We start from the raw sequence: 26,610 nt of genomic DNA, 5'->3' as shown, positions 1-26,610 counted from the left end.
ATCTTTCTTGCAAATAAGAATTCTGCTTTTATCCGGATCTTTATTCTACATAAGCTGTAAATTCATTTTATATAAAGTGTGTTGAATTTTTACTTTATCGCAGTTTGAAAGTGCACAGTATTGTTCTCGTAACTTCGCGAAACTTGGAAAGTTCAGCGAGACACGTGGGATTGTGGAGGCCATTTTGTCTTCACTCTCATTGGATAAAAACTCATCGCTATTGCTCTTCCTTGAAAATCTCCGCAGTAATGAATAACGGCCACGAAATGTAAGGAATAGAAATACAATGTGAGGGGAGTCATAAAATCGCGAAATTATGCGTACAGTGGCATATTGTATAAATGAAATAATCTATTCCTTTCTTTAACATTGCGATACCTAAATATTACTTCCTTCCTGCATTTTCACCATTTCCAAAAGTATTTTTCTGTATCGAATAAATATCCATAAAAAAATTACTTTCGTTTAATAAAAATTCCCGTATCTTTTATTTTTCATTTCAGTTGTCTTAAAGCGTACACGATTAGTCACATTATGAATGTAACACTTCATGTTCATTTTCCAACTTTATACTACCCGACACGTCGGACTACCCGCGCATCCCTAGATCAGTGTCATCGTCCATAAACGATCGATAGCGGGTTTTCTCGTACTGACCGACGCCGTTCAAGGCACGATTTATTCTTAGATCCATATTCAGTCGGTTTACGCGTGTTTACGATTATACAAGAGCTCACTGTGCCACTTTCTTCCCGCGTAACCGCCTACCGATTTAACCGCGGCGTGGACGGATAAGCGCGAGCACAGTACGCCGTAAAATCGAGTTACGAAGAGAACCGGTTGGTGAACCGTACACACGCCAACCAAGGCAAACGATAGGAGGTGCTCAGGTACGAGGGAACAGGTGTTCCGAACTTTTGTCGTATCGGGACTCGAACTGCGCACAGATTGCCCTCCCGATCTCCTTCCTCCCGTTTCTATTTCGGACTCGTTACCACGGCGCGAATTTAATTACAGAATTCTACGAATTCTGTGAATTACACGAATTTACAGGAAAGTAATTGCAGTTTCAGTATTAATTCTTTCGCTACATGAACGAGATATCTCGGTTCCATGATGATGCAAAAACGATGCTATGCACGAGATATCTTGTCATCATTAATGTCATGCGTACGATACTATCATGGTGACAAGATATTTCATCCATAGTATCGTTTCTTCGACATTGTGAAACCGAGACATCTCATCCATTTTAGTGAAAGGGTTAAACATTTTGTAAAAGAATTCTAGGACCTAGTTCGTTGATTGGCGCGAAGCTGAATGAACATCGTGTTCATTAACATCGACACGAATGGACGCCGCGAGAAAGGTCGAAGGCACATTGTTCAGTGACCCGATCGTCCTGGAGCATTTTTCGTGAAGTTCCAACGTTACGCGCTCACGATCAAAGACGAGATTCTTCGCGGTCGATAACCGGCCCATAATCTATATATAGTCAAGCTTTGAAACGTCCGGACACGCTGCATCGAATACATTTCTAGCAAACGTGCTCGCGCACGCACGCACGCCTCTATAATATAGTCGTATATCCCACATCCACTGGTCTGTGGAACGCTACGCGTCTGACTCACGACCGCGTTTACGCGTGTTGGAGCTGGATAGATCGTGACGATCATAATAATCGAGAGTCCTGAAAAGCTCGGGGACCACGCGGTCGCCCCGAATCGAGTGTGTCCAACGCTGCGTTGCGGCGTGCAATATTCCCATTTTCAAATTTAATGAATGTAATACGTGCTGAGTGGAGCTGTAACTGTGTCAGGAGCGATAAGCGCACTGTCTAAGGCGGGAAACGTGACGTCGATGAAAATACTCTTGACAGGAAGCCGGGGGAAATTCCTGAGCTAGTCGGAATGTGGATTCGGTTCGCCCGATCGTTCGTATTTTACCGTTTTCGGATAAGCTTCATTGATCTTCTATGTAGATCAGTGGTTTTTAAACCGGTGTTTCGCGAGTTTGTTACAAGTATTCCACAAAATCGCACATCATAAGAAGTTCTATGGGAAAATGGGTATAATGTACATGTACATTGTATACTGTACATATAATTTTGAATAAAAGATATGTGCATACTTGTTTTCATCGTTAAACGTGTAAATTTTACTATTCCTCAAACTCTTATAGATGTAACTAAACGTGCTTGGTGACTTCGACAGGTTTAAGAACCACTGGTATAGATTTTCTTCCATTCTAGATTCTAAGGATACCTGACATCATCGGATACGAGATTTACACATTCCATATATAACAACTCGAAGATATTTTAACTGACGTTGAATCATCTCTGAGTCTCGTGGCCGAGCATGATGGCCGCAAAATCAGAAGATTCACCTGGCGGCTTCACGCTGCTCCGGCAAAATACGTTTCTCTTTCAAGACCGAGCATCCGTTCTGGGAACAGCAGCTGTTCCTTTCCCTCGGTTCCCTCCTCCGACCTAACCCCCCTTTTCTTGGTCTTTTCTTCGGCAGCTGCACGCCGTGCTCCGCTTCTACCTACGCCCCATGGACCTTTCACGGCGCGCGATGGATTTGAAATGAACCGAGACTGGAGATTGCATCGACAGCTGCAATGTCGATTTTCTATCCGCCTTTCCTCCTTTTCACCAATAGAAAGAAATTGTTCTTGGAAATTGGACAGAAGGTAAAAGTTGTGTAACATTTACTGCGGGATGCGCTAAACCGCTAAAACCGTTAGCACCTTTTACCGTATGTTTAGCAGCATGTTCTTTTCGGGGTGTACTGTCATTACTAAACAGTTAGCACATTCAACCTGTTAATCGGCTGAGATTTGGACTATGAAATCTATATAAGCATATTTAAAAATGGGTTAAAAATTATTTGGAGCAGTTTAATGCATTAAACTTGTTATTATAATTTAATTGACACTAAAAGAAATGGCATACGAGAATTATTGAGAATAAAAATCTTGCCGATGATGAGTTAACTCGTCTTTTCCGGTTAACAAGTCAAACTTAAAAGATTGTGATTCACTATTTCCATGATTATGTATCGTTCAGTTATCTACTAAAAATTAGCATCGAAATCTGTGCCGAAGTTCGTGACGTAAGCCTTTGAGAGAAGCAGGATCATTAACGCTGAAAATTAACGAGCATCGATCTACTTTGCACAGATGCTTCTGGTTCACAATTGAGGTACAAGGTACCCTGAAAAATCGAAGCTTGAGGGAATCTTGTTGAGCCTGTGACGTCAATGCATTCGTTCCCAATGAAAACCAGCCCCTTTTCACTACTTTAATGATCGCGCAACGTTGACAGATATCGGAGCAGTTACAAGATTCCACGAATCGCCCGACGTTAGCCATTTTATTGATTCAGTATATAAGGAACGTGTCGTCCGGAAGATTATTAAGCGAAAGATGAATTACCGTGTCAGCTGCCGACTTCGCGGCTTGCAGCGCGTCATACGTTCTCAATGCATAAACGATTAGATAGGCAAGATACAATGCAACAACGCACGCTTGCGAGTCGTTAGTGTGTTCCGTGCAGAGGCTACTTCCTCTTTTAAACGGACAGACGCGAGGAATCATTCGCAGATAAACTGTTTGCACGCAATGCATGATTTTACTAGTAATTAATAAAAACATTAATGAATTTTAGTTACTTCTTCAACTATTTCAATGATTTTGTTAATTCTTCTCCTTTCTTTTATAATTAGATTTTAAATTTTATTTACCTATAATAATATATTTGGTTGTTTGAAGTGTGGCGTATTAAAAAATTTAGTAAAATAACAAGGAAGTTTTATTTCATATATAGATGAACACGAAAGTGCACCAAATAAGTTTATCTTATATCATTTTCTGAAAGTTAATCTATAAAGATTTACATTCGATAAGCAAGGATTCACAGTCTATTTATAACGTTATCTAATCGAATTGTTCCGATCCGGTGACTGGTTATTTACGAACCGTGACAATTCTCTAACTCACCGTTCGTCAATCCCAAGATAGCCAAGAGAAGCATCGTTGCAATACAGGAGGGTATTTTAAACCCTCCGCCTGGAGGATCGCGCCACATCCTGATCCTGTTTTCCTTGATCGCACTGATTCTCACCTGATGTCACACAGAAAAACACGCAACTGAACGTACAGCTTTCGCACTTGCGGCGTACGAAACGGATCGCAGCAGTCACACCGAGGTCCTGTCACTCCGGATGCAACGCAAAAGAAATCAATGGACGCCGCAACGTCCTAAATCATTTCCCGTCTGCGTGGAGGATTCACGCGGGTCCCCACCTACGCATGCAGTGGGCACATCTGAATTGCACGACCCTTGGGTAGGGTTCAAGGCCGACTGGTTTATTCGGAGCGCCTGGCCTGATACGCGAGGATTGCCCCGAATATTTTTAAGCTTGCGTGAAAAATCAGCATGCGTGACTACGAACCCCACGCAAGCTGTTGAACGGAAGCCATACACGTCATCGGTCGTACTTAATAGTTCCCTGTGTTTCTACATTCTCATACGACCAATACGCTACTGCCTGTAAACATCAAAACGCAAACGGATAAGCGTCTAGCATAAAGCTACGCTAACAAAAACAATAATGCGCAAAGGAGAATCATCAGCATGGAGAACAGCTTTAACAAAAACCATGCTGCAATCTGCGTAAAGTGGCGAGGATGCTAGGGACCATATTTTCGGGTAAGGATTCATACGAGTCAATGAATTAAGCAGACTCTTAAATGACGAAGCGGACGAAAACTGACAAGAAAAAAAAAGAAAAAAGTGACATAAGATGCGAACGTGTGGGAAACGAAAGACTGGGCGAAGCCTTCGGCGTTCCGTCGATTCCTTGGTAATCCTTGGAACACGTTGCCGGCTGTTTTTCGAAACCACCGGTGAAACACCGTGCACGTGCTGAATCACCGATAGCACGATCGTGTCAGGTAGGAAGAAGAGAACGAATCGGATAGGGAAAGAGACGGAAAAGCGGAGAAAGGAGAGGAGAGAAGAGAAAGCACGGAATAGTGCTGCTCGTCACGGAGCTGCTCCCTCTCGGTGGGTTTATTGATCGCAGGGTGCGGAGCGGACCAATCTACCCCTCGTGCAGCCGTACGCCATGCTTGCTGGTATTTGCCCGAGCCAGTCCGCTTGCTCGCCGGCCTGCCCGATTCTCTGCTCCTCCATGCAGCCTTCGCTAAATCCGGAAAACCCGCCCCCGACCCTATAAAATACCGCATAGCCTGACTACCTGGACCAGAAATACCACGGACGCTGCGGGTCAACCGAACCTTCGCTACCATCGGGTGCAAATCGAAAGATTATACGACTCGCGGAGTTCGTTCAATTAATTCACCGATACTCTCGCTGTCGGAGTGCACCGATATCGGTGCTAATGAATCTAGGACACATCCGACATCTACTCTCGTCGGCCGCAGAAGGTCACCACCCTTGCATCCGACGAGACTTCGGAACTTCTTCCTTTAATTATCATCCGCATTGTAAAGAGGCAATCTTTCAAGTTGAACGAACGCGTACTCCATAACGTTGCATCCGTTCGCGATTAGCACCTCTCTCCCCCCAACGCGGCCGATAAATCATCTCGGAGTACTATTAAATAATTTAACATCAGCCGATGTGATTCAAGAGTGTCAGCGATTCATCCCATCGCTCGATGAAAGAATCGATTTGACAATTAAAAGTGACACCCTGTCCGAGGATTCAAGACCTTGCCGGTTCGACGATTAAAATTGCGCTTCGACAGACTGCTGCGATCCGATTCAATTCGAAGGAAGCTACGGCTTCCAGACGATGATAACGATCACCCGCGATGATCACACTCGGCATTCACAGGAGCACATGTACCACACGTACACACCCACGGGAGATTTCGCGAATCTCTCAGGCCGGTCTGGACTGACTTCCCGATCGCTCGGTTTTAATTTCTCGTTTTTTTTTGTTTCCTTGAGCGAAGGTCGCCGTGCTCATGTAGGAGAAACTCCCGAGCGTGACTCACACGTGTGAGAACAGTGACGATTTCATCGGAGTACGTACCGACAACACGTCGATTAAATCGCAGAGAACACACGCTGACTACACACCGCTCGAATAGAACGAACACTCTAGGTCCGTGAACGACCGAAGAGTGCAGCGAGGAGCGTCGTTTTGCTTCGGGACAGCGGCTGCTCCACGGGATCTCGAGGTCGGCGGTGGGGGTCGTCGTCGTGGTGTACGCTCTAGTGTTGGGACGTAGTGGGGACGTCGGTTGGTCGACCTTTCTCGCACGCGACAGGAACTGCCGTGGTCTCGTGCACTTTCGCACCATCTCCTGTAATTGCAATTGGACCTGACAGACCGTATTTGAAATTGTAATAACAAATAACGCCGCGATCTTTTATTTCTTGTTGAAGCACATTTTTTTAAATCAGAGAAAAAAGTTAATCTGCGTTATTTAAAATAGACATGATGCAGTTAGTTCAAACTCGGTTAGCAAAGTGGCCGTTAAAAGAATTTTCAAATTAAAAATTTTGAAGACTCAGTTTAATTTGAACATGTAAAACTGTTAGATAATTGTAAAGAATAAGCATATGAAAATATTTGCAATATCCATTCGTTTTAAAGAACCAAATTTTTAAGAAAATGCCCTGTTCTTTTCTTAATTATTTTTTTTGTTTTTTAGTAATTTGCTCTGATATAACTGCAAAATCCTTTTTATTTATATACTTAGAAATGATACATCTTTTATGAAGACAATAATTATGAGATAATTAATCTTTGCATTTTGAGAAAATTTTATAAAGTTTTTGTAATATGGCATGTATTTGTTGAACGAAATTTGAACCTCCATTTTGTAAAGACGTGTTGACCCGCTAATGGGCACGTCACCGGAAGTAGACTGTTTTACTGACAAATTCTCCGGAACGCGTGGATTCGGCAATGCGGCACTTGATAAGGAAGGTGCCATTCGCGATACTGTGTTGTACCGATTACTGTCAAAATGGTAGAAAAAGAACAAACTAAAAAAGATATAAAAGAGTTAACGAAAAATGATAAGTATTCAATTTTACTTCCGACGTACAATGAAATTGAAAATTTACCTATAATTATTTGGCTTATCGTCAAATATATGGATGAGAGGTAACTATACTATAGCAACATAACCTCAATTATGGATAAAATATCTCCCGTTGGATAAAAGTAAAGGATTAAAAGTATGAAATCTAAAAAATTAATCAGTCTAGCGAACGTATCCAACATTCTAGCGAACTTGATTATGAAATAATCGTAATCGACGATGGCTCTCCTGATGGAACATTGGATATGGCAAAACAGTTGCAAGGTTTGTATGGTGAAAATAAAATAATATTGAGACCAAGAGAGAAGAAGCTTGGACTTGGAACAGCTTATATTCATGGAATTAAACATGCCACAGGAAATTTCATTGTCATCATGGATTCTGACCTATCTCATCATGTATATATTTCTTTTCAAACAAATATTCCATTTTGATTGTTATAATTTATGTATATTTTATCTTCGTCAGCCTAAATTCATACCCAAAATGGTGGAACAACAGAGGTACCTTGATCTAGATATTGTTAGTGGTACAAGGTATGCTCATGATGGAGGAGTTTATGGTTGGGACTTTAAAAGAAAATTGATAAGCAGAGGTGCAAACTTCTTGACGCAAATCCTTCTAAGGCCGGGTGCCAGTGATCTTACAGGAAGTTTCAGGTACTTAATACTATCAAATTATATATATTTTATAATGTTCTTATTTTGTTATACTTATTTATTCTTATAATTGCAGATTATATAAGAAAGACGTATTGGAGAAATTAATTAAGTCCTGTGTATCCAAAGGATATGTATTCCAAATGGAAATGATAGTCAGAGCTAGACAGTTCAAATATACCATAGGAGAAGTACCAATCTCATTTGTAGATCGTCTTTATGGTGAATCAAAATTGGGTGGTTCAGAAATCTTCCAATTTGCAAAAGGTCTCCTATATCTTTTTGCTACTACATAATCTCAACTGTTATTTAACATCTCTGTACATTCCTATATTTTAAATAAAATATATAAATTAGTAAATATAATATAAATAATTGTATATTAATCGTTGTTTTTTTACATAAACGTTTCCAATTTTCATGTTTGAATAGATGATTTAATTACATGACTTAATTATGAAATTAATTAGATATGGTGACATTGAGTGCATAAATTAATTACTTAAATTGCTTCATTTAAAAATGAAGAAGCACGTGCTCGTGCGCACGTGGTCGTGAATGGACGACACGCAACACATATAACGATTCTCGCGAGCTATTCCACCCTCGCCGCACCCTCTGACGTCACGCAGCCTCCGCTTATTGATCCATTACGAAATTACAGTCTATATTTCAACTTGAGCGGAATGCAAGACGGTGCCATAATGTGCCTTGTACGAAAAGTCAAGATTTAATGGAAACCTTGAAATTCTATAATTACAATCTTTAAAAAATTTATTTAATGGCATGAAAATTAAAGTCTTGATTAATAATCTTCACAAAATTCTTACACATTTATTGATTATATAGATAAAACAATTTGTTACGTAAAATTAACAGATACAATCAATCTCTGGGGAAGTTTCACCACCCCTTATTTTTCAGCTCTATCATGAAAAATTAAGTGACATTAAGAAGGAAAAGAAAGGGAAATAACTGTTGCATTGCAGTTCACGTTCAACCGATCATTAGATTGTCTCCGATTATAAAAGAACTTAAAAGCACAAGAGGGGCTCTTGTGCCAAGCGAAAATGCTTGGGGTGTCGAGAGATCAGAGTTTCCGCTCGCGAAAACAGGGAGCAGTCTGCCAGTTCTGTCGCAAGCTTCGCCGCGGCCAGACGTGCAAGTGGCGTTGCCTACGCGCCGGGGTGAATCTTGCAAGCTCCCCCTTATCGAGCTTTCAGATGGCTGTGCCTTTTAGATTTTGACATTTTCATCGTTTCCCCTTCTCCCGTCGTACTTTTTTTTTATTTATCCGCTTGTTCGACGGATCTTCTGGTTCACCGATCTCGTCGCTAGCAAACCACCACCTTAACATGCCGAGAAAAATCGGATTCCACGTCGTGTACGCCACCAGTAAGGGAACTTCAGATTGTGATTGTGATTTCTATTCAATCGCGATAACCTCGACCTGTGCGCGAAATTTTTACTTACACCTGAATATGTCGCGGTCACTCATGTGTTAAAAAAGAAAAATATATATATATATATATATGTATAAATAAAAACCTAATCGTTTGAACGACATCAAATTATCTAAAACGCTTCTGCACATGAGCATTGATTTTTCTATGAAGGTGTATACTATTTTTAAAATATTCGATGTTTCAGTAGGCAAACGCTTAAAAATCAAATTAACAGCAACGGTTCGGCACGTGCTTCTCCACGTTTTCTGATAGACGATGAATTACCCTCTGCCATTCAATGGAATTAAAAACAACTCGTATTTCGCCGATCAGATTATCGAATTCCATAGCTTCGATGTAAAAATAAATGGAGAAATAACATTGCTCGTGCTTTCAATTGTGTTATGATCGCGGAACGTACAACGAGTCGTCGTATACGTAGCGTGACAGCGTTTCGTGTTGACCGTTCATCGTTGAAAGTATAATTTCTGAGTTAAAACATTATCGATTACATCGGCATCTCCATTTTTACCCATGAAGGGAAACGATGTGATTTTGTTAGATAACACGATGTCGGGGAACATGTTTAATATGGAAATAAACATTTTATTTAAACAAGCAACTTGAAGTCTGTGTAGAATATTGTAAAAAATAATGAATTTTTGGTTGTAAACCTATTTTGGATCCATTTATAACTGTAACTTTCAAATAGGCGAAGAGGACAGACACTCTTCGTTGGAACTGAACGTTCATGGACCGACGGTAAGGGGTTGGCAAAGTTCAAGAAGATGTACATATCCTCAAGAACTCATTCTGCGCCTCCACGGGCCGACAAAGTTGACTAGGATTCAAGTGTTAGCTCACCAGTACCTTATCCGTGAGTCGACATAATTAAAAAAATACTAGTACATCATTTTTCAACGTTCTTTTCATTTAGAATAAATATTTAAAAATTTACTGCATAGAATTGAGATTTCAGTATCCTTGGTGCATTCTAAAAACCAATTTAGTAATGAATGAAAATCGAATTAACCCTCTCACCCCAATTTCCCGAGGCAAGTTTCATTTGCCCTCCCTAATTCATCCTCTCTTCTCATTCTACTCGGCGTTAAATTACTTTCAACAGCTTTATTTTCTACTTATTATGGAATATTTTTACACTTACTTTAAAAAATAAATTGAAAAACGCACTGATGAAAATGTGTAATCATTGGTAAAAATGGTTGCAGCGGAGAAACTGGAAATTTGGACATCGCGGGAAGAGAATGCCTCAGTCACAACGGAGTTCAGTTATTTGGGTTACATTACGTTGTCCGACAATGCTTCAACCATGTACAAAAGCAGGGAGCTTAAGAGCGTCGCACTTCCAGAGACAGAGGCAGTCTCCTTAAAACTGAGATTACATAAACCGCACAGCAATGCGCACAATGTTTATCAGCAGGTATAAAATAAGTCTCCGAGAACGTTGTATGGATAAGTAGAAACGTTTTTTTCTATTCGTGAAAATTACAGGTTGGCCTTATCGCTATCAATATCCTCGGTGAACCTTACGGGCAAGACTTAACGGGTCAAGGGGATGCGCCGTTCAATCCTCACTATACGTCTCCGTACGACGACTTAGCTTTCGAAATGTACGTCGATCGCGAGGTCGCCAAAATTATCAGACAAATGGAGGCAAAAAAGTTACAAGCGGTCGAAGGTATACGTTGCAATATATTATTTCAAGAAGAGACAGGTATTTGAAAACAGCCGCCTGATACTTTATAATTTCTAGAGGAGAGGTTCGAATACGCTTCAAAGTTAAAAGTAGCTATGGAGAATTTAAGAAAAGCTGGAGAACGACTTGGGAAGTACGAATTGGAGAAAAAATATGCAATCGCATTAGAGGATTATGATAAGGCCAAGGCAAAAAAAGCACAAGCGCAACAATATAGGCAGCAAGTCTACCAGAGCTTAGAAGTGCAAGATCTACTTGAAATCCATGGCGTAAGTGTATTTATAGATAAATGAAAGTTTTATCCTCCACAGTTTGTACTTATGTTTATCAATAGAATTTAATGTGTTTACATTTTATTTTTATTTCACTTACATTGTTTTCCTTATATAAACAGCCGCTGGAGAAAAATAATCAGTCTTCAGTCGAAGGTAAAGAACCGGTATCTGTAGATACGACAAATACCACTGCGGCGCCCGAGGACATTACGTCTCCCCCGAGATTAGTGATACCACCCAATCGCGACGGAGCTATATCTCCTACTGGTCCCGCTCATCAACCACCTGTTTCGCCTCTGCATCAAAAACCGAATAGTCCTGGTACGATATATGCGGACCATTAGCCTTCGGTGTGAATACAAACGGAAAAGAGTTAATTGCTTACCTTTGAAATCAACAGAAGTTACTGATAGTCCTACAAATGGAGTCATTGAGAGGCAAAACAATTGCAACAAGGGATCCCTCAGACGGAAAACCAAGTCGGCAGGACCGGCACTTCGGTCTAGCTATGAAGCTTACGAAGAGAGGACGATTCCAGCTTTAAGACAGTAATGCACCTTCATTTCCTACAATTTTTGTTAATTTTATATAAACAGTGTTATACAATAAACTGCTTTTCAGCTCGCACACGAATGAATTCACAAGAGAATGTCACATGGAGAATACGGAGACTAAGGTGGTTTCGAAGCTGAACGACAGAGAAAAAAAGCAAGCTGCATTACCTATAGCCGTCTTCGGAATGGAAATGGTGATGCAAGTTTCAAAAGATTTTTTCTGCTGATTTCTTAACACCAATGACTATCAATTCATTGTTTAGGTGGAGAAATTCTATTCGAAACAATTCACGGACAAAGAAGAGGGGCTGATGCAGCTAAAGGAGGAACTAAGAACATTCGATCCAGAAGTTTCAAAACACTCTGCAAATAAAACAGCTAGAGCTGCGATTTTGTTGCTGCATAGAGCTCTCAGGGATAAGGTCTACAGCGTGTACAGTCTAGCGGCGCAATTAATTAGGATTTTCTTCTCAGAGTTTGCGACAGATAGGTATGATCATTTTCTTTATCATATCGCAATGAAGCTATTATGTAATAATATTTTTTTAGAGTATCCTCCACCGAAATCGCAAGAAGCGTAGAACGTCTTCTTCCAGAGTTGCTAACTAAATCAGGCGACACTACTCCGAGGATTCATAACATGGCAGTGCATACGATATTGAGTATGGCAGACTGCAAGTGTGTCAGGGAATTGCATTTAATACCGGTGCATTTAACGAGACCAGTTAGCAGTAGTACACACCAACGGCTGGCTCTTAGTAGGCTAGAAATGGTGGAGCAATTAATTCTCAACCATGGAATATCTACTGACAAACAAAGGTGACCCTGAAAGACATAATCTCTATTATGGAATTTGATATCAACTACCAATTCTCTGAATCGTGACCTTTTTCATTAACATTATTTGGCCTCTGTTAATGATTTCCAATAAGATCATTCTTATTGCAATCATTTACAGAGGTTCATTCATCTCATTAAGCCCCCACCCATAATACGCAATTACTCTGATAAGATATTGTAACTGTTGCAGCGGACTCACGTGTCGAACGTTGTCAGAGCTAGGTTCTTCAGGCTTGCACCATCCAGCGGAAGCAGTCAGAAAAGTTTCAGAGAGAATTTTAGTGTTGGTGTACAAAGTGAATCCTAGACTGGTTCGCAAACAATTACCTCCGGACGATGACATAACAAGAAGAAATTTATTGTACCGTCAACTTTTCCATGAGTTTGATCTCATCGATCTTCAGGTAGATCTTTAATGAAACAAGTAAACAAATGTACATATTTCTAATTGTTATGTCCATGCGTTAATAGAGGAAAAAGGAAGCGGAAGCATGTCATAAAACAACGACACCAACACGAACGAAGTCAACAGAGAATAATGTAGCGAACTTAACGAAATCTCCTTCGAGAACAAGTCCCGTCGTTAGTACTGGAAGTTCAACGAGTATAACATCTCCGTCCGAGAATAGTACAGATCATAAGGGAGACAAGTAAATGATTTATATTGTATTACAAAAGAAGTTATAAGCGTAAAAATTTGTTGTATATGTGTGTTTTTCATAGGGTGTGCATATTTTGCCTTTCAAAGGGGCAAGGATATTCAGAAGAGGGTCTGAATATTCATTATTGGAGAAGTTGTCCTATGTTGACGAAATGTGAATCGTGCAAGCAAGTGGTAGAAATTTCGTATTTGAATCTTCACTTATTAAGTAAGTATTTTGCATTATTTTTAGATAAATACTTCCTTAATAAACATCAACTTTACCATTTCAGATGAATGTGATATGCGAAGCAATTATGTAAAATGCGAAACGTGCAAGCTAGCTATTCACGAAAATTCTTTCGACGAGCATAGAAAGAGTAATAAGTGTACAAGTATGTACTGCATTGCATAATAAAATGATGTTATTTTACAAATAACTGTTTGCAACTTATCGCTAAATGTTACAGAACCCATCGAAGGCTACGATCGTTGCCCACTCTGCTCTAGTCTTGTGAATCAAAATAAGTGGAGGGAGCATCTTATGGGTGAACATCCCTGTACAAATAACCCACGGAACAAACTAGGGAAAAGCTGTAAGAGTTAGAATTTTTATGTAAATCATCTGCATATTTTTGAATGTTATTTTATTCGCAGGCTCGAAATCTCCATCCAATTCTCAAAATCTCGGTGGAAAGATGACGTCCCCAACCAGTAGAGACTACTAGCATTAATCGTCAATTTTAAGGACCTTGGAATATAACAAATTTTAGAAAACTTTTTTTTCTTTTATAGTTTATCTGTATGTTATGAGCTGTATGTCCAGCGTTTTTTTCATATTTGTACTGGCATTTGTTTTTTTATAGGAAAACCCGTCCTTCATTGGTAGATATATCTCTGTGTTAAAGCAAAATTTCTAATCGTAAGTGAAAATCTTCTAGTCTCTAGAATATTAGGAATCTTGTTATCGACTAAATTGAGAATGAAATAAGAAAATCTAACGATACCTCGTATATTGAGATTGCGGTCGCACAAACTTTCTTGCGATACACGTGACAATGAAATTCCCGTATATATATGCACATATATAGAAATTTTACGTAATTATATAGATGCGTATATAAACGTTTCATAGTCACGGATAACGAAATTAATGGTTATGTAGTCGCAATCCAAAGCGAAAACCAACGAGATATAGCAACAAATACTCATCTTTTTCAAATTTAACATACGGTAGTAACAAGGAGTTCCATACAATTTACAAACATATTGAACGTTATGGCAACCGCCGTTTTTGAATTAATGATTCCTCAGCATCCGGCCATATTTATAATATTTGTACTATAATCTATCAGTCAAATAATATCCTAGTGGCCGAATATGACAAGAAAAGGAAAGGGTATTCGACGCTCAAATTACTCAGAATAATATATGTAATTTCATAAATTATTTCATAGAAAATGGATAGTAAACACAAAATTTCCCATGACATCATTGTAATTTTTTTATCCTGTAGAAATATTTTATTTCGTTGTCATATAGTATGTTAAATTATACCATACTAGACATTAAACGTCTTGACGCTCTTCTTCGACTTCAACGAGTGGAGAACCGTTATACAACTTTAAATAAAATAAAAATTTTTTACTCTTAAGACATATTATTAATATTTATAAAGATATTAAACAGACAGCAATTTATATTACAAAATTGCGTATCATTCTTTCAATTCGTTCGGTATTTTTACTTCATCGGCTTCATTTGAATTGTCCTTTTTTTCAGTAACTTCGTTTTCATCAGCATTTGGTTCGTTAGCAATTTTCGATTTATTAGTAGTTTCCAATTCTTTTGTTTCTTCCAATTTATTAGTACTTTCTAATTTTCTCGTTTCTTCCGATTTATTAGTAGTTTCTAATTCGTTTACTTCCTCCGACTTATTAATAGTTTCTGATTCTGTTGTTTCTTCCGATTTATTAATAATTTCTAATTTATCAGTATCTTCTTCATTACTCGCTTCTTCAACTGCAAGAGATTCCCGGTTCTCCTTAAATTTGTTTTTCTCTGCAATACAAAATTTGTAACAGAGAAAATATTATAAGTAGAATACTATATATTTCTTAAATATGTACCGAATTTTGAACAATCAGCTCCTAGCAAACGTAAATAATGTATCGCATCAATCAATGGAACATAAGCCCTCAGAGACATAGTACCTCTCCATCCCACGATTTTTAATTTCAATGGATTTGGATTTTCAGACTCTTTTTCTTCATAAATGAGAACGCAACTTCCAGTCGCTAAATTAAAAAAGATCGAATTTGTACAATAAAATTTCATTTGAAATATATTTTTAAAATGTTCAAATGTTCAAATGTTCATTACCAAGATTCTTTAAACGTTCTTGTGTGTCCAGATGAAGTTTTGCGATTTCAGGTGGTGCTATAGGATTATTATTTTGTAATAGTGTTATCAAATCATCTTTATTTAATGAAACCCTCCTACCATCACCAATATAATTAATAAGAGTTTGCAAGCCCTCCCACGCAAGTCTGAATGGGATATTCATATTTTTGCTTATACTCCTGTTATCGCAACGTACAAATGATTTCACTCCCGTATTGATTAATTTTATTTGATCTTCATTGGACAGGACGACGTTACGAATTTCCGGCGATGTATAGTAAATATTCTTTTTTTTACTACCTTCATTTCGAACCAACAAACATTTAGGGTCTAATTCGTCAGATATGTCATAGAATTTTCTAAAAATTTTAACAATTAATCAACGGAATAAATGAAACATTACTATAATATATGTAATATATGAAAACTTACTTAATCGATAACCACACGTCTTCCTGGTCATCTTTAAAGAAAAGAAATGGATCCTCCCTAAATCCCTTAACCCTTCTACGTTTACTTCTCGGGCCACGTAGTTTATTTTCATCATTTAATGGTCGTTTTCCAGAGGCTGAGCTTTTATCATTATCTTTTTCTGCCTCTTCCCCCATATTTGATACTTCATTAGCTTCTTTAGTATCAGAATTACCTTTACACGACTCCCACGGTAAAAGTTTTACTTTCTCTAAAACGGCCACGAAGAAACCGCCAGTGTCTTGATGATGTGGTAATATCCTCATACTATGTAATTTTTAAAGTTAAAGTAGTGTCAATTGTGAAAACTTAGAATACGTTTATTTACCATCGTTCGAGATGAAATTTGGCAGCATCTTCTGGTTTTGGTGGAAACATTTTTGGTCGAACCTGTGTTTGCCATTGTTCTGGCACATCTTCCCATGATTTATAGTACTGTAAATCTTTTGATGCTGGTAGCCAATGCGACACACCTATTAAAGGATATGTTATAAAACGTGTAAGTTATTTAATAATTATAATATGTAACATAACACACCTGCATCACATACTAATCCAGGAACCAAATCTCTGCCATCAACTATGTGCACAGAATCTCCAGTTTCTAGTAGAAGTCTGTGAAGCACAGCTTCATTTTCTATTGGATTTAATGAACATGTAGAATATACCATTCTACCTCCAACTGTCAGTAACTCCAAACCTCTCCTAGCTATCCTATATTGAATTCTTTGAACCCACAGCCATTATTTATTTTGTAAAAAAATATATCACTTAATATTAAATGATATTTACCCATGAAGATTGTTACCGTTTGCTGGGCTCCACTTACACCAAATATCTGGATTTTTTCTCATGGTACCATCTCCACTGCATGGTACATCGGCAAGTATTCTATCAAACCTGTAATAACACGCATATTTCAAAATGTTTTGTACATGTACTGTATGCTACTTAACATAAATTTCACTAACCTTAATAGTTCTTGAGTATTATCTGCTTTTGTGAAAGTTAAGTTAGGTAATACAGATGCATCGTGATTTGTAATTAAAATAACTGGACTATTCAGTCTCTTTGCTTGGTGTACAAGCATGTAACAACGATTATTGTCCAAATCATTAGCTATTACAAAACCCTCTGTAAAATGTTAAAAAGAAATCAATAATTTGTCAATTTGTATGCTTATCTTTTGATATAAAAACTTTCATCTACCTGGAAGTGCTTTTCCCTCTTCGGAATGTATCATTTCTATGAGTTGAGCTGTCTTTGATCCAGGAGCAGCACACATATCTAAAATCTATATAAAAAATTATAATTTATACTTTTACAATTGAATTGAACATAAATTCATTAAATTGATATACCTTATGTGAAGGTTTTACATCTAATACCAAAGGTGGTACCATGCTAACCACCTCTTGTCTACTGATACTTCCACAATTTGTTTCGACAACTAAAAAATTATGTAATCTAAAATAAGCTTCTGATCTCCTAATATCTTTTCTAGTCAACTGCAATTGCCATGCTAAGCCATCTGGATAAAATGGTAAACAATGTAATATCTTCTTTGCTTCTTCATTATTTTCTGAGTCATTTTCTAGACTTGCATTAAGAATTTCTTTAAAGAAATCTCCTTTGATAGTCTCAAGTAATCGTTTAGCTTCCAATTTAGATCCAGTAATCCTAAATGCTACTGGAAGATTTGTTTTCATTGTATTCATAAATGATTCCCATTGATCATCAGGAACGATTCCCTGAGTTTTATAATAATTTTCGAAGTCTTTATTTTCTCTAATAATGTCTGCATAGCTACGGTGAGGTGTACGATCCCATTTATCTTTTTTCTGTGTAAGCCATAATAGTTTTATACATTATTATTGTTATTACGTACATTCAGTTATATACACTTAAAATTAATAAAGTATTATATTAAGCATAACCATAAATAAAAAGCTGGCGCTTTTTTATTAGTTAGCTGCTTCATACCTTTTGTTTTTCGCGGCGTTTTTCGGCGAAATTTTTTTTTGGCGTATGTTTTCGTCCTTTTCCCATTATTGTTTAAAATATGCACATATATAAGAAAACATTTAACTATGAACACGTGCTTACGAAACCCCAACAAATTTCTATGTTGAATACAAAGTATATTGACGAACAAAATAATTAGCCACTTTAATATAACAAATCTTATTTGTTTTGTATTATAATAGAGTATTCGGTGGTAATCCAAGTAAAAAAAAAGCTTACAATTAAATATTTTTTAACAATGTCAGAAAGTCAATTGTCACTTTTTAAATATATATACATATATATATATATGTATGTATATACAATTTTGTACACGAGAGCAGTGAGCTTGCGGTATCGTACTATAGAGGTCGTGAAAATCAGTAGGTTTTCAATATGCTACACACAGTGAGGTATAGGATAGGCACATGTAAATGTAAAATTTTATCACACGTTTTCGGGAGTTACAGGACCCTTTACCATTTTCGTGTCACGCTCTGTCATATCGACTTAGGCTGGTTTTGTATGGCAGCGCTATAAGTGATAGGAATTAGGATAAAAAATATTGGAACACAGATTCAAGATTAGTACAGACGTTGCAGCTTATGGGAATTTTTGTTTAGGCTTTCGAGGGTCTCAAGACCCCAGTACCATTTCGGTGTTGCACTCGACGTTACCGATAATACAAAATTTTAGGTTTATTAGCAGGAATCGAATTAATTATATATTTCACTTTTGCTACAACTGTGTAATAAGATTTAGCGGTAACAAATGTATTAGGTGCGTACCTTTAAAAGATGAAAGTAATTATTATTCAATAGAACTTCATGACAATGGAGTTTTTATTAATTCACAAACGTAAATATTTTTATAAATACATTTACTATGTAAAGGACAGCTATTTTACATACGAAATTATTTTGCTTAATTATGCAGTTGTAGAAAATTCTGCGATAAATTATATACCAATAGTTTTTATTTTAATAATTGAAATTTTGGCAAATAAAACTGAAGTTCAATATACATTTTTATTTAAACTGCAATATTTGTAACAAAATGTTTAAGCATTCAGAACTAAAATGTGTTATACATTTTGAGATATTATTTTGAACGTAGATATACTGATTTTGCTTAAGTGTAAATAAATACTAATGAATAAATAAAAAAACGTGTTATTTTCTATGTTTTTATCTCAATATTACATTTTTGTATATACTTGTAATTTTTTATAGATATTTATCAGAATATTAAACAGAATTTGCAATTTTAAAATACAATACAATATGAATACTAAAAATGTACACAATTTACTGGCATAATATAATCGGCGAAGCTCTTATCGTTTTTCGAACAATTAATTTTTATATCTGGAAAAACCAGAGCTGTTGCCTCATATATCTTGAAAATTATTTTCCATGAAATTTATATTAACGGGCATAGTTTGAACATGTACGCAGGACATATGTAATTCACATTAAAGTATATGTAGGTGGCATAGAAATTTTTAATATACATATATACATCTTATTATGTTTAATACATTAATTATATGACTTTAATTCAAAGAATTTTCTATGAAAAAATATAGTAATTAAATAAAACGAACTAAATGTGAAGATTGCTTCGTATTTACCAATTTTTATTTTTTTCATTCAATATCTATGTATTATATTGATGTAAAATCAAGTAATGTTTATTTATAAATTAGTGAACAAGTATATGTATATGTAATTATTTAATGATATAATTAATGACTCATATTTTGATTTTAGTTACGATCTAGTATCTGAATTTTAACGACCTCAAGACACATGCTCCAAATTCGACAACAATGTAATTTTTAGAGCCGACCACAATGGAAAAATTGACCTCCTAAAACACACATTTTCTAAGTACAGTCTTATATAGTTCAGTAGTTGATCGTTCGATTCAGGTAGAGTCCGTTAGTGCATTGGGGTATTTTCGACGGTATAGATATTTCAAACATATTTACTACTTGGTCAAATTCGATCATTTTGCTTGATGTAGATTTCCTATTCATCGTTCTCTAGTTGAAGAGTGCAGATCAAAATCTCTGATTTCATATACAGTCGGTAATTCAGAACATGTGACACCGAGTCACATAAGCTTGCAATGTGACTTTAAAAATATATATGTATATATATTGTTTCATTATTTAGTTATAATTGATATTCATCCTTATATTGCTTGAGATACATAACAGGGTCAGTACCGTTATTCGTAATGTGGGATTTACAAAAAACATATTTAACTGCAATTTAATGATAAACTTGTATAATATTTCATTGACAACCATTTTTTAAGTTAATCAACTATATTAAAGACTCACAATAGTTTATACATCAAACTTTTATTTAAACAAATGTACAGATAATGTTTTGATCTAACTGTTAACAAATGATATTTGATGTAATATTAACAATTTCATTGCTGCAGGTAAATCGATGCGATTCATGTGATAGTAATTTATACCTAATAAGCGTTTACTTTTAGAATTTATAATCATTTTGTAAAATAGTCGGAAAATGTCTTTTATATACAAAATTGTAATTCGTAACTACTGCATTAGAGAACAAGACCTTGATATGAAAGTCCATCTACTTCTGGAGATTCCATCCTGTTTCTTAAATGTTCTAATGTATTAGCTAAATGTTTTTGAATTTGTTCCGTTTCTTCGCTGACTTCCAAATTAGGGAGTTCTTCTCTAATTTTTGCAATTACTTGATTTAAAATTTGGACAGTTACCTAGAAAAATTTAATATTTATAACAGTGTATTCATCAATTGTTATGTTTGTTAGAACTTAAATGCTTCTTACCACAGTGTTTCCTTTTTCATAGAAGTAAATATAATGATTTAATAATTCAACGTAAAGCTGCACTTGAACTGATATATCCATGCACTGACTTGCTATTCTAATACCTTTCTTTAAACAATCTAGAACTTTATTTCCATCTTGCATCTGAAACGATTGTTAATAAATTACACTTCTATTTATTTGCAGTTAAGAATACTGACACTTACTTCTTTCCCTCCTGTTGCCAATGATTTTCCAGACCAGAATATATGAGAACAGGTGGCAACACCCCTACATTGATCTGGTTTTCTTAGTAACTTACTAGCATATAAAGCGCATTGATTGCGCACTGGTTCCGCATTTTCTTTACTGAAACAACTCATTTGTTCGAAAGTAGCAATGATTAAAGTAATCGCTGCCAGCTGAGCTTTAGAATCACTTATTTCATCTTCATATATAGAAAAAGCTTGGCTCATAAATTCATAAGCGACCATTTCAAAATTATCAAACCGAATTTCTCCTATAGCTATTGCACCCTGAAGAAACAACCTTAATGGTAATTCGGCCAATTCTGCTTTCATTAATGCAGTAATAGTTGTATGACAAAATTGAAAAATTTTTTGACATTTCTTTTGCCACATTTCATCCTAGAAAGATGAATAAACTAAGTTTAGAAAAAAAGATCAGTTTAAAATAAGTTATTTACAAATGTATAAAATACAAACTTGATCTTTTAATGCCTTATATGTAAATGCTAATTGATAAGCCTGAAATACAATTGGTGGTAGAGTATATTTTATTCTCTTATTTCCACCAACACTAAAATGTTTCCTGGCAGCACTTAATATCATATACTGTTGATCAGCTATCTCAGATTTAAAATGGTGTATCAATCCGCCAAGAAGACCTTGTTCTTCTGCAAAGTCTTCAGGATCTTCCTCTATATTAGGTTGATCTGGTTGATCTTGCACCAATGGAGATACCATAGAAAGCACCGCATCTACTTGTTCTTGGGTTGGTATTAATGTCTCATTTTCCAAAATATTTGTTATTATATAAATACCCAACAATTTTCTACCCTCATAGTCAAAATAATCTAACAATGGAGCAAAATGTTCAAGTTTCAAGACTGTTAGTATATTCTTATAGTTATCTATTGAAATCTTCATTAGTCTTACTAATTCCCTTGAGACAGCACTATTATACTCAAGTCTGAAAATAATTTATGTTTATTAGAATTTCATGACCACATAAAGTGAATCTTATTAATTCTTGCACATACTTATCTACATTCTGTTTCTGGAATATTTGAACAGTTGTTAATAAAACTTTATCCACATAGTCTACTCTATCAGGATAACACTTGTGTGCCAAGTTGATAAGAGCAACTTGAAGAGAAACTACATCTTCTGGAGGCATGTCTTGCCTAGTCTAAAAATTTAATTCTGTTAGTAAAAAATAGTGAAAGAATTAATGTTTATCATGAAAAGGTTTTCTCAGACTTAAACTAGACAAGTAAGGATAATTTAAATTTTGATAGCTTTTATCATGTGTATATCAATTGAGTGTAGTATCACATCATCATCTAATGTACAAGAGAAACTAATCATAACTTACATTTCTCTAATACCAACCTGTATAATAGTGGCAATTTGATCACTAAAAACATCAAAGAGCTTTACATCTTGTGGAATACCAGGTGGTTGATTGGGACTTCCTGGTCCTCCCACACCATCAGATCTTTGACTAAATGCTGCAAGAAGATCTATCAACGAAATAATTATATTTTTTACGTTTACACCACTTTGCAGTTCAGCACAAGGTTTCAAAAAAGCATTTAATGTTTGTAAGTGAAACTCATCGGGAAATACCTAAATAATAATACAAATAAATTATTCATGACAATATGACTATGTGACATTTTTATATGTTTTTTATTTTATTTACTTGAATTATACATTCCATGAGATATTCTTGAGCAATTGCATCTCTACAACTTACTACTTGTTCCAATATTCCTGGTAAAACAAGCTGAAAATCATTTTGTTATTAGTTAATACTTTGAAAACATTCCATTAATAAAATTGAATTCAGAATATACCTTTTTATATTTATCTAAAGTTACCGATTCTAACTGACTAAGTCGTACAAGGTTAGTTCCAACTAAAATTCGAAGTTCTTCTCTTTCTCGCTCCCTTCTTTCTCTATCTCTACTATGACCTTGATGTTGCATGCGTACCCATAATTTATTCATTTCTGCGAAATTCATCAAGACAAGATCTATACTATCACGAACCTAAAGACAAACAAATAATTTAATTTATACATTCAACTCTTTGTTTTTTTTTCAATACATACATTTCCATCCTCGTCATCTCCTTCTGCAACATCCGGTAAAATATTACGAGTACATTGTAATAAATAATTCCTTAAAAAGAGACCCCTTAAAGGATGTTGAACACCTCTACACATTTCTACCAAATCTCTTAATAAATCTCTTTTTAATCCAGGTGTGGTTTTGATATATACTAAACCAACAGTGATAAGCAAATACCTAGAATATTGAATACATTATCGGTAAATTAAGATTAATGACAAATATGTCAAAAATGATTTATTGTATTTTTATTATCATAACTTATGCATCAGACTTACAATCTAGGCACAATATTGCCAACATATTGTACCAATTCATATAAATCTGTGACCTTTCTTCCTTTTTGAAATTCATCTAACAAATAAAGTTCTAAATGTCTTAATTCATCTGTAATTGCCATATCTAAGATCAAATGTAATGAAAATTAGTATATTAATTTAAGAGTTCTTCAGAAGTGCTTATGATACTAAGAAATGATAAAGGATACATAGTTCGTAATAACTCTTTGGACTCAAAAGTGACGTTCTGAGTTCCCCCAACATTGTGGATGCATGTTTTAATGCATCCATCAATTTGGACTTATCCAAGCAATGTTTCATCTGAAAAGCTTGTACATTGACCACGCCAATCGCTTCTTCAAGTAATTTCTCTTGCTCTTGCACTCCAGTTATAGCAGGTGTCATTGGCTGCGAAAAAAATAAAGATACCTACCAGGAATACCAGGTAGTACCATGCTAGGTAAGCTATACAATGCAAGCATGCACTATTTATGCTTATAAAATGGAAAAGACAGAGGAATTTTTAAAGTTATAAATCTACCCACTAAAGATTATTCAGTAAGAAGCTTCATAAATTATCTAAAGAAAGCAAAAATTCTAATGTCACTATATGTTTGTAATAAATGCCTACAAAAAGTAAGATGTTACACTTTAAAAGTCAAAATTCTAATTTACAATTGATACAAATTTTTATTAAAGCTAGAGGTTATAAATCAAACCAAAAGTTACACTATTAGAAAACACATCTATAGTCGTATTTTTTCTAGTTCTTTTAATAAAGAATAAAAAGAATATCAGTCGGACTTTAAACATTCGACACTCTTCGACATACACAAACAGGATTTTTACGACAGTTAACCTTCATGACATTCAGATAATTTTCCCAACGATAGTCACTCGTATTTTTTATGAAATTCGATTGATAATTAGTAAACTAACTCCACAAGCAAGGGTTCCACATGCTTCTTAAAATGAAATCCGTACTTACCATTTTCTTTTTCCTAAAACTTAACACCTGTTTCCCGCACTTGAAACACCCACCAACGAAAGTGACACACACCAACAGCCTATAGATATTCAGGATACATATATAGGAGACTAACATTACCATATACACTGCAGATAAATTATTCGTATGTATTTATGAAATTTAATAAATTGCCTTTATAATAATTTACGAATATTATGTTGTAACATTAACTCCTGAATTATGAGAAAAATATTAATGCATGTTTTTCTACTAAATTGCATGTATTCTCTGTTATTAGGACTTTCATTATTTTATGAAATGTTTTCTTTCAATAAGGAACTTTTCAACATAAAAGATTTTTATTTACAAATACCATATTTATATTGTTATACATATATAAGATTACATTTTAGAGTAATCATCACATACAAGATTATCCAAAGAGACTGTACTTGTAGTGACCGGCTCCTATCGAATAAACAATTTGTTTTATGAATCAGAACTTTTAACGTAGGCTGATCATAAACTGTAAAATATCAATTAACCTTCAGTGATTTCATATATATGTCCAATTCATCTTCAGATTCAACTTCATTTGTATTTTCGGTTGGACCTATAGTTTCAGGTGATTCTGAATCGAAATACTTTTCTTCTTCGTCTTGTGTTCTCAAATCTATATTATCATATGCTTCATTCTCATCTATAGCACTAAAATAAAGAAGAACATATTTAAAATATATTAATAAGTTAACTCATTAAAAATAAAAAAATTCATACACATACCTGTAATCAAAGTCTGAATCTTTTCCATCCAAAAAACATTGATACATATTAGTTACAAATTCTTGTTTGAGTATTTGTTTCTCTGTTTTTGAGATATTATAAGATCTTTTGCATAATGACTTTGCTTTATTTTGATGGTCTATTTGATCCTTTAATACAGGTATTCTACCCCAACTTGAAATTTCTATTTCACTGTTACTTAAATGTTTTGGAATAAAAGTTTCATCCTCTTCTTCTTCTGAATCAGTTTCCTCTATTATATTTTGTTCTTCCTCTTCTTGTAATTTTTGTTTTTCTTTTAGTGCATCTCTTTCAATGTTTTCCATTAAAAGATTTACAAAAGTAATATTCTTTGTATCTATATTATCTCTCTTTTGTTTCTGTTTTTCAGTCATATATTGTCCAATTAAATGTTCATATAATAATGGATTTCGTTTCATCATCTCAGACTCACTGAAATATTCACCTTGTTTTATTAAACTCTTTAAAGCTTGATATCTTCTGTTCCTTACATCGGTATGTCTTGTCGAGTTATTGAAATATCTATGTAGTCTATTAACATGATAAGCAACCTCGTAGTCTTGATCTTTACTTTTTTCAAAATATTTTAGATGTTCTTCCTTCATATAATGTCCAAATTTAGATAAAAATAAACAATTGCTTTTTCTCAATACATTACTCGCAATAGTTAATTTTTCTTCAAAACTTAGGTCTGGATCATCCTTCTGTTGACTCTTAAAAATTGCTTTACTGTTAGCTACATAATTTAATAGCTCTTCTCTCAAACTTGTATTTTTTTCTTCTATAATTAAGACATTTTTCGTTGTTTCTTTTTTATCATTTTCATTAAAAGATATTTCGGGTACGTAATCTTGCGTATCTTCCTTCTGAGTCATTTCTAACCAATATAATAGAATAATTTATAAATAAATTAACAGCTGAAATAGAATAGTTAATATGACCATTGATAGCTTTCTGTAAAATTTATTAATAGTTCATTTTACATTACAAAAGTCACATTTTTTACCATTTTAATTTAAATGTTTTTCTTTGGGTGATTTATAACATATCAATTACTATTAGATGCGTCACCCACACTGGCTGTCACCAGAAATCTAACCAACAAGTTTACTTCAATTTGATGTGAGGCTAATCCGAAACATGGTACTCCGCGAAATGTGTAGCAAATTATATTGAATTATACGAATGCATTAATATGTACACTAGGATATATTTTTGACGGGTGAGTCTTCTGTAGTAGATCTTGTGATTATATAAAACATTTT

At 35.2% G+C, this 26,610-nt stretch overlaps 6 protein-coding genes across 46 annotated transcripts in view; 2 read left to right on the top strand and 4 right to left on the bottom strand.

The window, feature by feature from the left end:
• Dscam1 (Down syndrome cell adhesion molecule 1) overlaps positions 1 to 6,218 on the bottom strand; it is a 69,687-nt gene extending 63,469 nt beyond the window's left edge. For all 28 annotated transcript variants that reach the window (XM_076371004.1, XM_076370982.1, XM_076370995.1 and 25 more), the window contains exons 1-2: positions 6,071 to 6,218; positions 4,006 to 4,129 (exon numbers count right to left, since the gene is read on the bottom strand). In XM_076371004.1, the coding sequence (XP_076227119.1) occupies positions 4,006 to 4,093 (88 nt within the window). In that variant the 5' untranslated portion in view covers positions 4,094 to 4,129; positions 6,071 to 6,218. The remainder of the gene's footprint in view (positions 1 to 4,005; positions 4,130 to 6,070) is intronic.
• Positions 6,219 to 6,920: 702 nt separating this feature from the next.
• Positions 6,921 to 8,100, top strand: Dpm1 (Dolichyl-phosphate mannosyltransferase subunit 1). 2 transcript variants are annotated; one of them, XM_031986458.2, is made up of 5 exons: positions 6,921 to 7,153; positions 7,279 to 7,355; positions 7,449 to 7,489; positions 7,560 to 7,750; positions 7,827 to 8,100. In XM_031986458.2, the coding sequence occupies exons 1-5, from the start codon at positions 7,014 to 7,016 to the stop codon at positions 8,044 to 8,046; spliced, it is 669 nt and encodes a 222-aa protein (XP_031842318.1). In that variant the 5' UTR covers positions 6,921 to 7,013; the 3' UTR covers positions 8,047 to 8,100. The 2 variants fall into 2 exon arrangements, with proteins under 2 accessions (XP_031842318.1, XP_031842317.1); XM_031986457.2 differs by having other exon boundaries at positions 6,924 to 7,153; positions 7,279 to 7,489; positions 7,827 to 8,097.
• Positions 8,101 to 8,868: 768 nt separating this feature from the next.
• Positions 8,869 to 14,029, top strand: LOC116431298 (centrosomal protein of 104 kDa). Of its 5 annotated transcripts, none has more exons than XM_031986480.2 (16): positions 8,869 to 9,145; positions 9,908 to 10,072; positions 10,425 to 10,636; positions 10,708 to 10,894; positions 10,970 to 11,181; positions 11,307 to 11,508; positions 11,588 to 11,735; positions 11,809 to 11,935; positions 12,005 to 12,231; positions 12,291 to 12,560; positions 12,772 to 12,985; positions 13,053 to 13,231; positions 13,305 to 13,450; positions 13,515 to 13,616; positions 13,692 to 13,817; positions 13,879 to 14,029. In XM_031986480.2, exons 1-16 carry the CDS (start codon positions 9,106 to 9,108, stop codon positions 13,947 to 13,949), a joined length of 2,628 nt encoding a protein of 875 aa, XP_031842340.1. In that variant the 5' UTR covers positions 8,869 to 9,105; the 3' UTR covers positions 13,950 to 14,029. The 5 variants fall into 5 exon arrangements, with proteins under 5 accessions (XP_031842340.1, XP_076226715.1, XP_076226717.1 ...); XM_076370600.1 differs by having other exon boundaries at positions 12,754 to 12,985; XM_076370602.1 differs by lacking the exon at positions 8,869 to 9,145 and adding an exon at positions 9,175 to 9,366 and having other exon boundaries at positions 12,754 to 12,985.
• A 909-nt stretch (positions 14,030 to 14,938) lies between these two features.
• Positions 14,939 to 18,697, bottom strand: Nsun2 (tRNA (cytosine(34)-C(5))-methyltransferase Nsun2). The gene is made up of 11 exons (XM_031986483.2): positions 18,079 to 18,697; positions 17,457 to 17,936; positions 17,305 to 17,389; positions 17,067 to 17,229; positions 16,888 to 16,995; positions 16,634 to 16,821; positions 16,424 to 16,568; positions 16,057 to 16,362; positions 15,604 to 15,983; positions 15,351 to 15,518; positions 14,939 to 15,282 (listed from the first exon to the last, which is right to left on the bottom strand). The coding sequence occupies exons 1-11, from the start codon at positions 18,142 to 18,144 to the stop codon at positions 14,939 to 14,941; spliced, it is 2,433 nt and encodes an 810-aa protein (XP_031842343.2). The 5' UTR covers positions 18,145 to 18,697.
• Positions 18,698 to 20,454: 1,757 nt separating this feature from the next.
• On the bottom strand, positions 20,455 to 24,662 carry LOC116431270 (vacuolar protein sorting-associated protein 35-like). Of its 8 annotated transcripts, none has more exons than XM_031986428.2 (12): positions 24,560 to 24,662; positions 23,781 to 23,979; positions 23,572 to 23,695; positions 23,275 to 23,470; positions 23,018 to 23,212; positions 22,864 to 22,947; positions 22,551 to 22,787; positions 22,199 to 22,347; positions 21,642 to 22,128; positions 21,144 to 21,563; positions 20,938 to 21,081; positions 20,455 to 20,865 (listed from the first exon to the last, which is right to left on the bottom strand). In XM_031986428.2, exons 1-12 carry the CDS (start codon positions 24,560 to 24,562, stop codon positions 20,686 to 20,688), a joined length of 2,418 nt encoding a protein of 805 aa, XP_031842288.1. In that variant the 5' UTR covers positions 24,563 to 24,662; the 3' UTR covers positions 20,455 to 20,685. The 8 variants fall into 8 exon arrangements, with proteins under 8 accessions (XP_031842288.1, XP_031842286.1, XP_031842284.2 ...); XM_031986426.2 differs by having other exon boundaries at positions 23,781 to 24,000; positions 24,560 to 24,647; XM_031986424.2 differs by lacking the exon at positions 24,560 to 24,662 and adding an exon at positions 24,301 to 24,525.
• Positions 24,663 to 24,881: 219 nt separating this feature from the next.
• On the bottom strand, positions 24,882 to 26,520 carry LOC143174859 (coiled-coil domain-containing protein 97-like). Of its 2 annotated transcripts, none has more exons than XM_076370433.1 (4): positions 26,352 to 26,520; positions 25,325 to 26,262; positions 25,087 to 25,249; positions 24,882 to 25,009 (listed from the first exon to the last, which is right to left on the bottom strand). In XM_076370433.1, the coding sequence occupies exons 2-4, from the start codon at positions 26,218 to 26,220 to the stop codon at positions 24,944 to 24,946; spliced, it is 1,125 nt and encodes a 374-aa protein (XP_076226548.1). In that variant the 5' UTR covers positions 26,221 to 26,262; positions 26,352 to 26,520; the 3' UTR covers positions 24,882 to 24,943. The 2 variants fall into 2 exon arrangements, with proteins under 2 accessions (XP_076226548.1, XP_076226549.1); XM_076370434.1 differs by having other exon boundaries at positions 25,325 to 26,222; positions 26,352 to 26,501.
• Positions 26,521 to 26,610: the final 90 nt, after the last annotated feature.

This window comes from Nomia melanderi, chromosome 9 (genome assembly GCF_051020985.1).
Source record: "Nomia melanderi isolate GNS246 chromosome 9, iyNomMela1, whole genome shotgun sequence".
In the NCBI taxonomy this organism is placed as follows: Eukaryota; Metazoa; Arthropoda; class Insecta; order Hymenoptera; family Halictidae; genus Nomia; species Nomia melanderi.
This window is presented reverse-complemented; position numbering and strand designations above follow the sequence as displayed.

What these genes read in the sequence shown, in the direction of transcription:
- Dpm1 (XM_031986457.2), top strand. Translation starts at nt 7,014, where the DNA reads ATGGTAGAAAAAGAACAAACTAAAAAAGATATAAAAGAGTTAACGAAA. An exon ending in GTCAAATATATGGATGAGAG is followed by an intron (nt 7,154 to 7,278) that starts GTAACTATACTA and finishes CCAACATTCTAG; the next exon opens with CGAACTTGATTATGAAATAA. An exon ending in GATCTTACAGGAAGTTTCAG is followed by an intron (nt 7,751 to 7,826) that starts GTACTTAATACT and finishes TTATAATTGCAG; the next exon opens with ATTATATAAGAAAGACGTAT.
- LOC116431298 (XM_076370600.1), top strand. Translation starts at nt 9,106, where the DNA reads ATGCCGAGAAAAATCGGATTCCACGTCGTGTACGCCACCA. An exon ending in ATCTACTTGAAATCCATGGC is followed by an intron (nt 11,182 to 11,306) that starts GTAAGTGTATTT and finishes TTATATAAACAG; the next exon opens with CCGCTGGAGAAAAATAATCA. An exon ending in ACGATTCCAGCTTTAAGACA is followed by an intron (nt 11,736 to 11,808) that starts GTAATGCACCTT and finishes ACTGCTTTTCAG; the next exon opens with CTCGCACACGAATGAATTCA.
- Nsun2 (XM_031986483.2), bottom strand. Translation starts at nt 18,144, where the DNA reads ATGGGAAAAGGACGAAAACATACGCCAAAAAAAAATTTCGCCGAAAAA. An exon ending in ATGTAAAACCTTCACATAAG is followed by an intron (nt 17,390 to 17,456) that starts GTATATCAATTT and finishes TTTTTTATATAG; the next exon opens with ATTTTAGATATGTGTGCTGC. An exon ending in AACGGTAACAATCTTCATGG is followed by an intron (nt 16,822 to 16,887) that starts GTAAATATCATT and finishes GTGGGTTCAAAG; the next exon opens with AATTCAATATAGGATAGCTA.
- LOC116431270 (XM_031986423.2), bottom strand. Translation starts at nt 24,384, where the DNA reads ATGTTTAAAGTCCGACTGATATTCTTTTTATTCTTTATTAAAAGAACT. An exon ending in ATAAGGCATTAAAAGATCAA is followed by an intron (nt 21,564 to 21,641) that starts GTTTGTATTTTA and finishes TCATCTTTCTAG; the next exon opens with GATGAAATGTGGCAAAAGAA. An exon ending in TGGCAACAGGAGGGAAAGAA is followed by an intron (nt 21,082 to 21,143) that starts GTAAGTGTCAGT and finishes CAATCGTTTCAG; the next exon opens with ATGCAAGATGGAAATAAAGT.
- LOC143174859 (XM_076370433.1), bottom strand. Translation starts at nt 26,220, where the DNA reads ATGACTCAGAAGGAAGATACGCAAGATTACGTACCCGAAATATCTTTT. An exon ending in GATTCAGACTTTGATTACAG is followed by an intron (nt 25,250 to 25,324) that starts GTATGTGTATGA and finishes TCTTTATTTTAG; the next exon opens with TGCTATAGATGAGAATGAAG. An exon ending in TATATATGAAATCACTGAAG is followed by an intron (nt 25,010 to 25,086) that starts GTTAATTGATAT and finishes TTTATTCGATAG; the next exon opens with GAGCCGGTCACTACAAGTAC.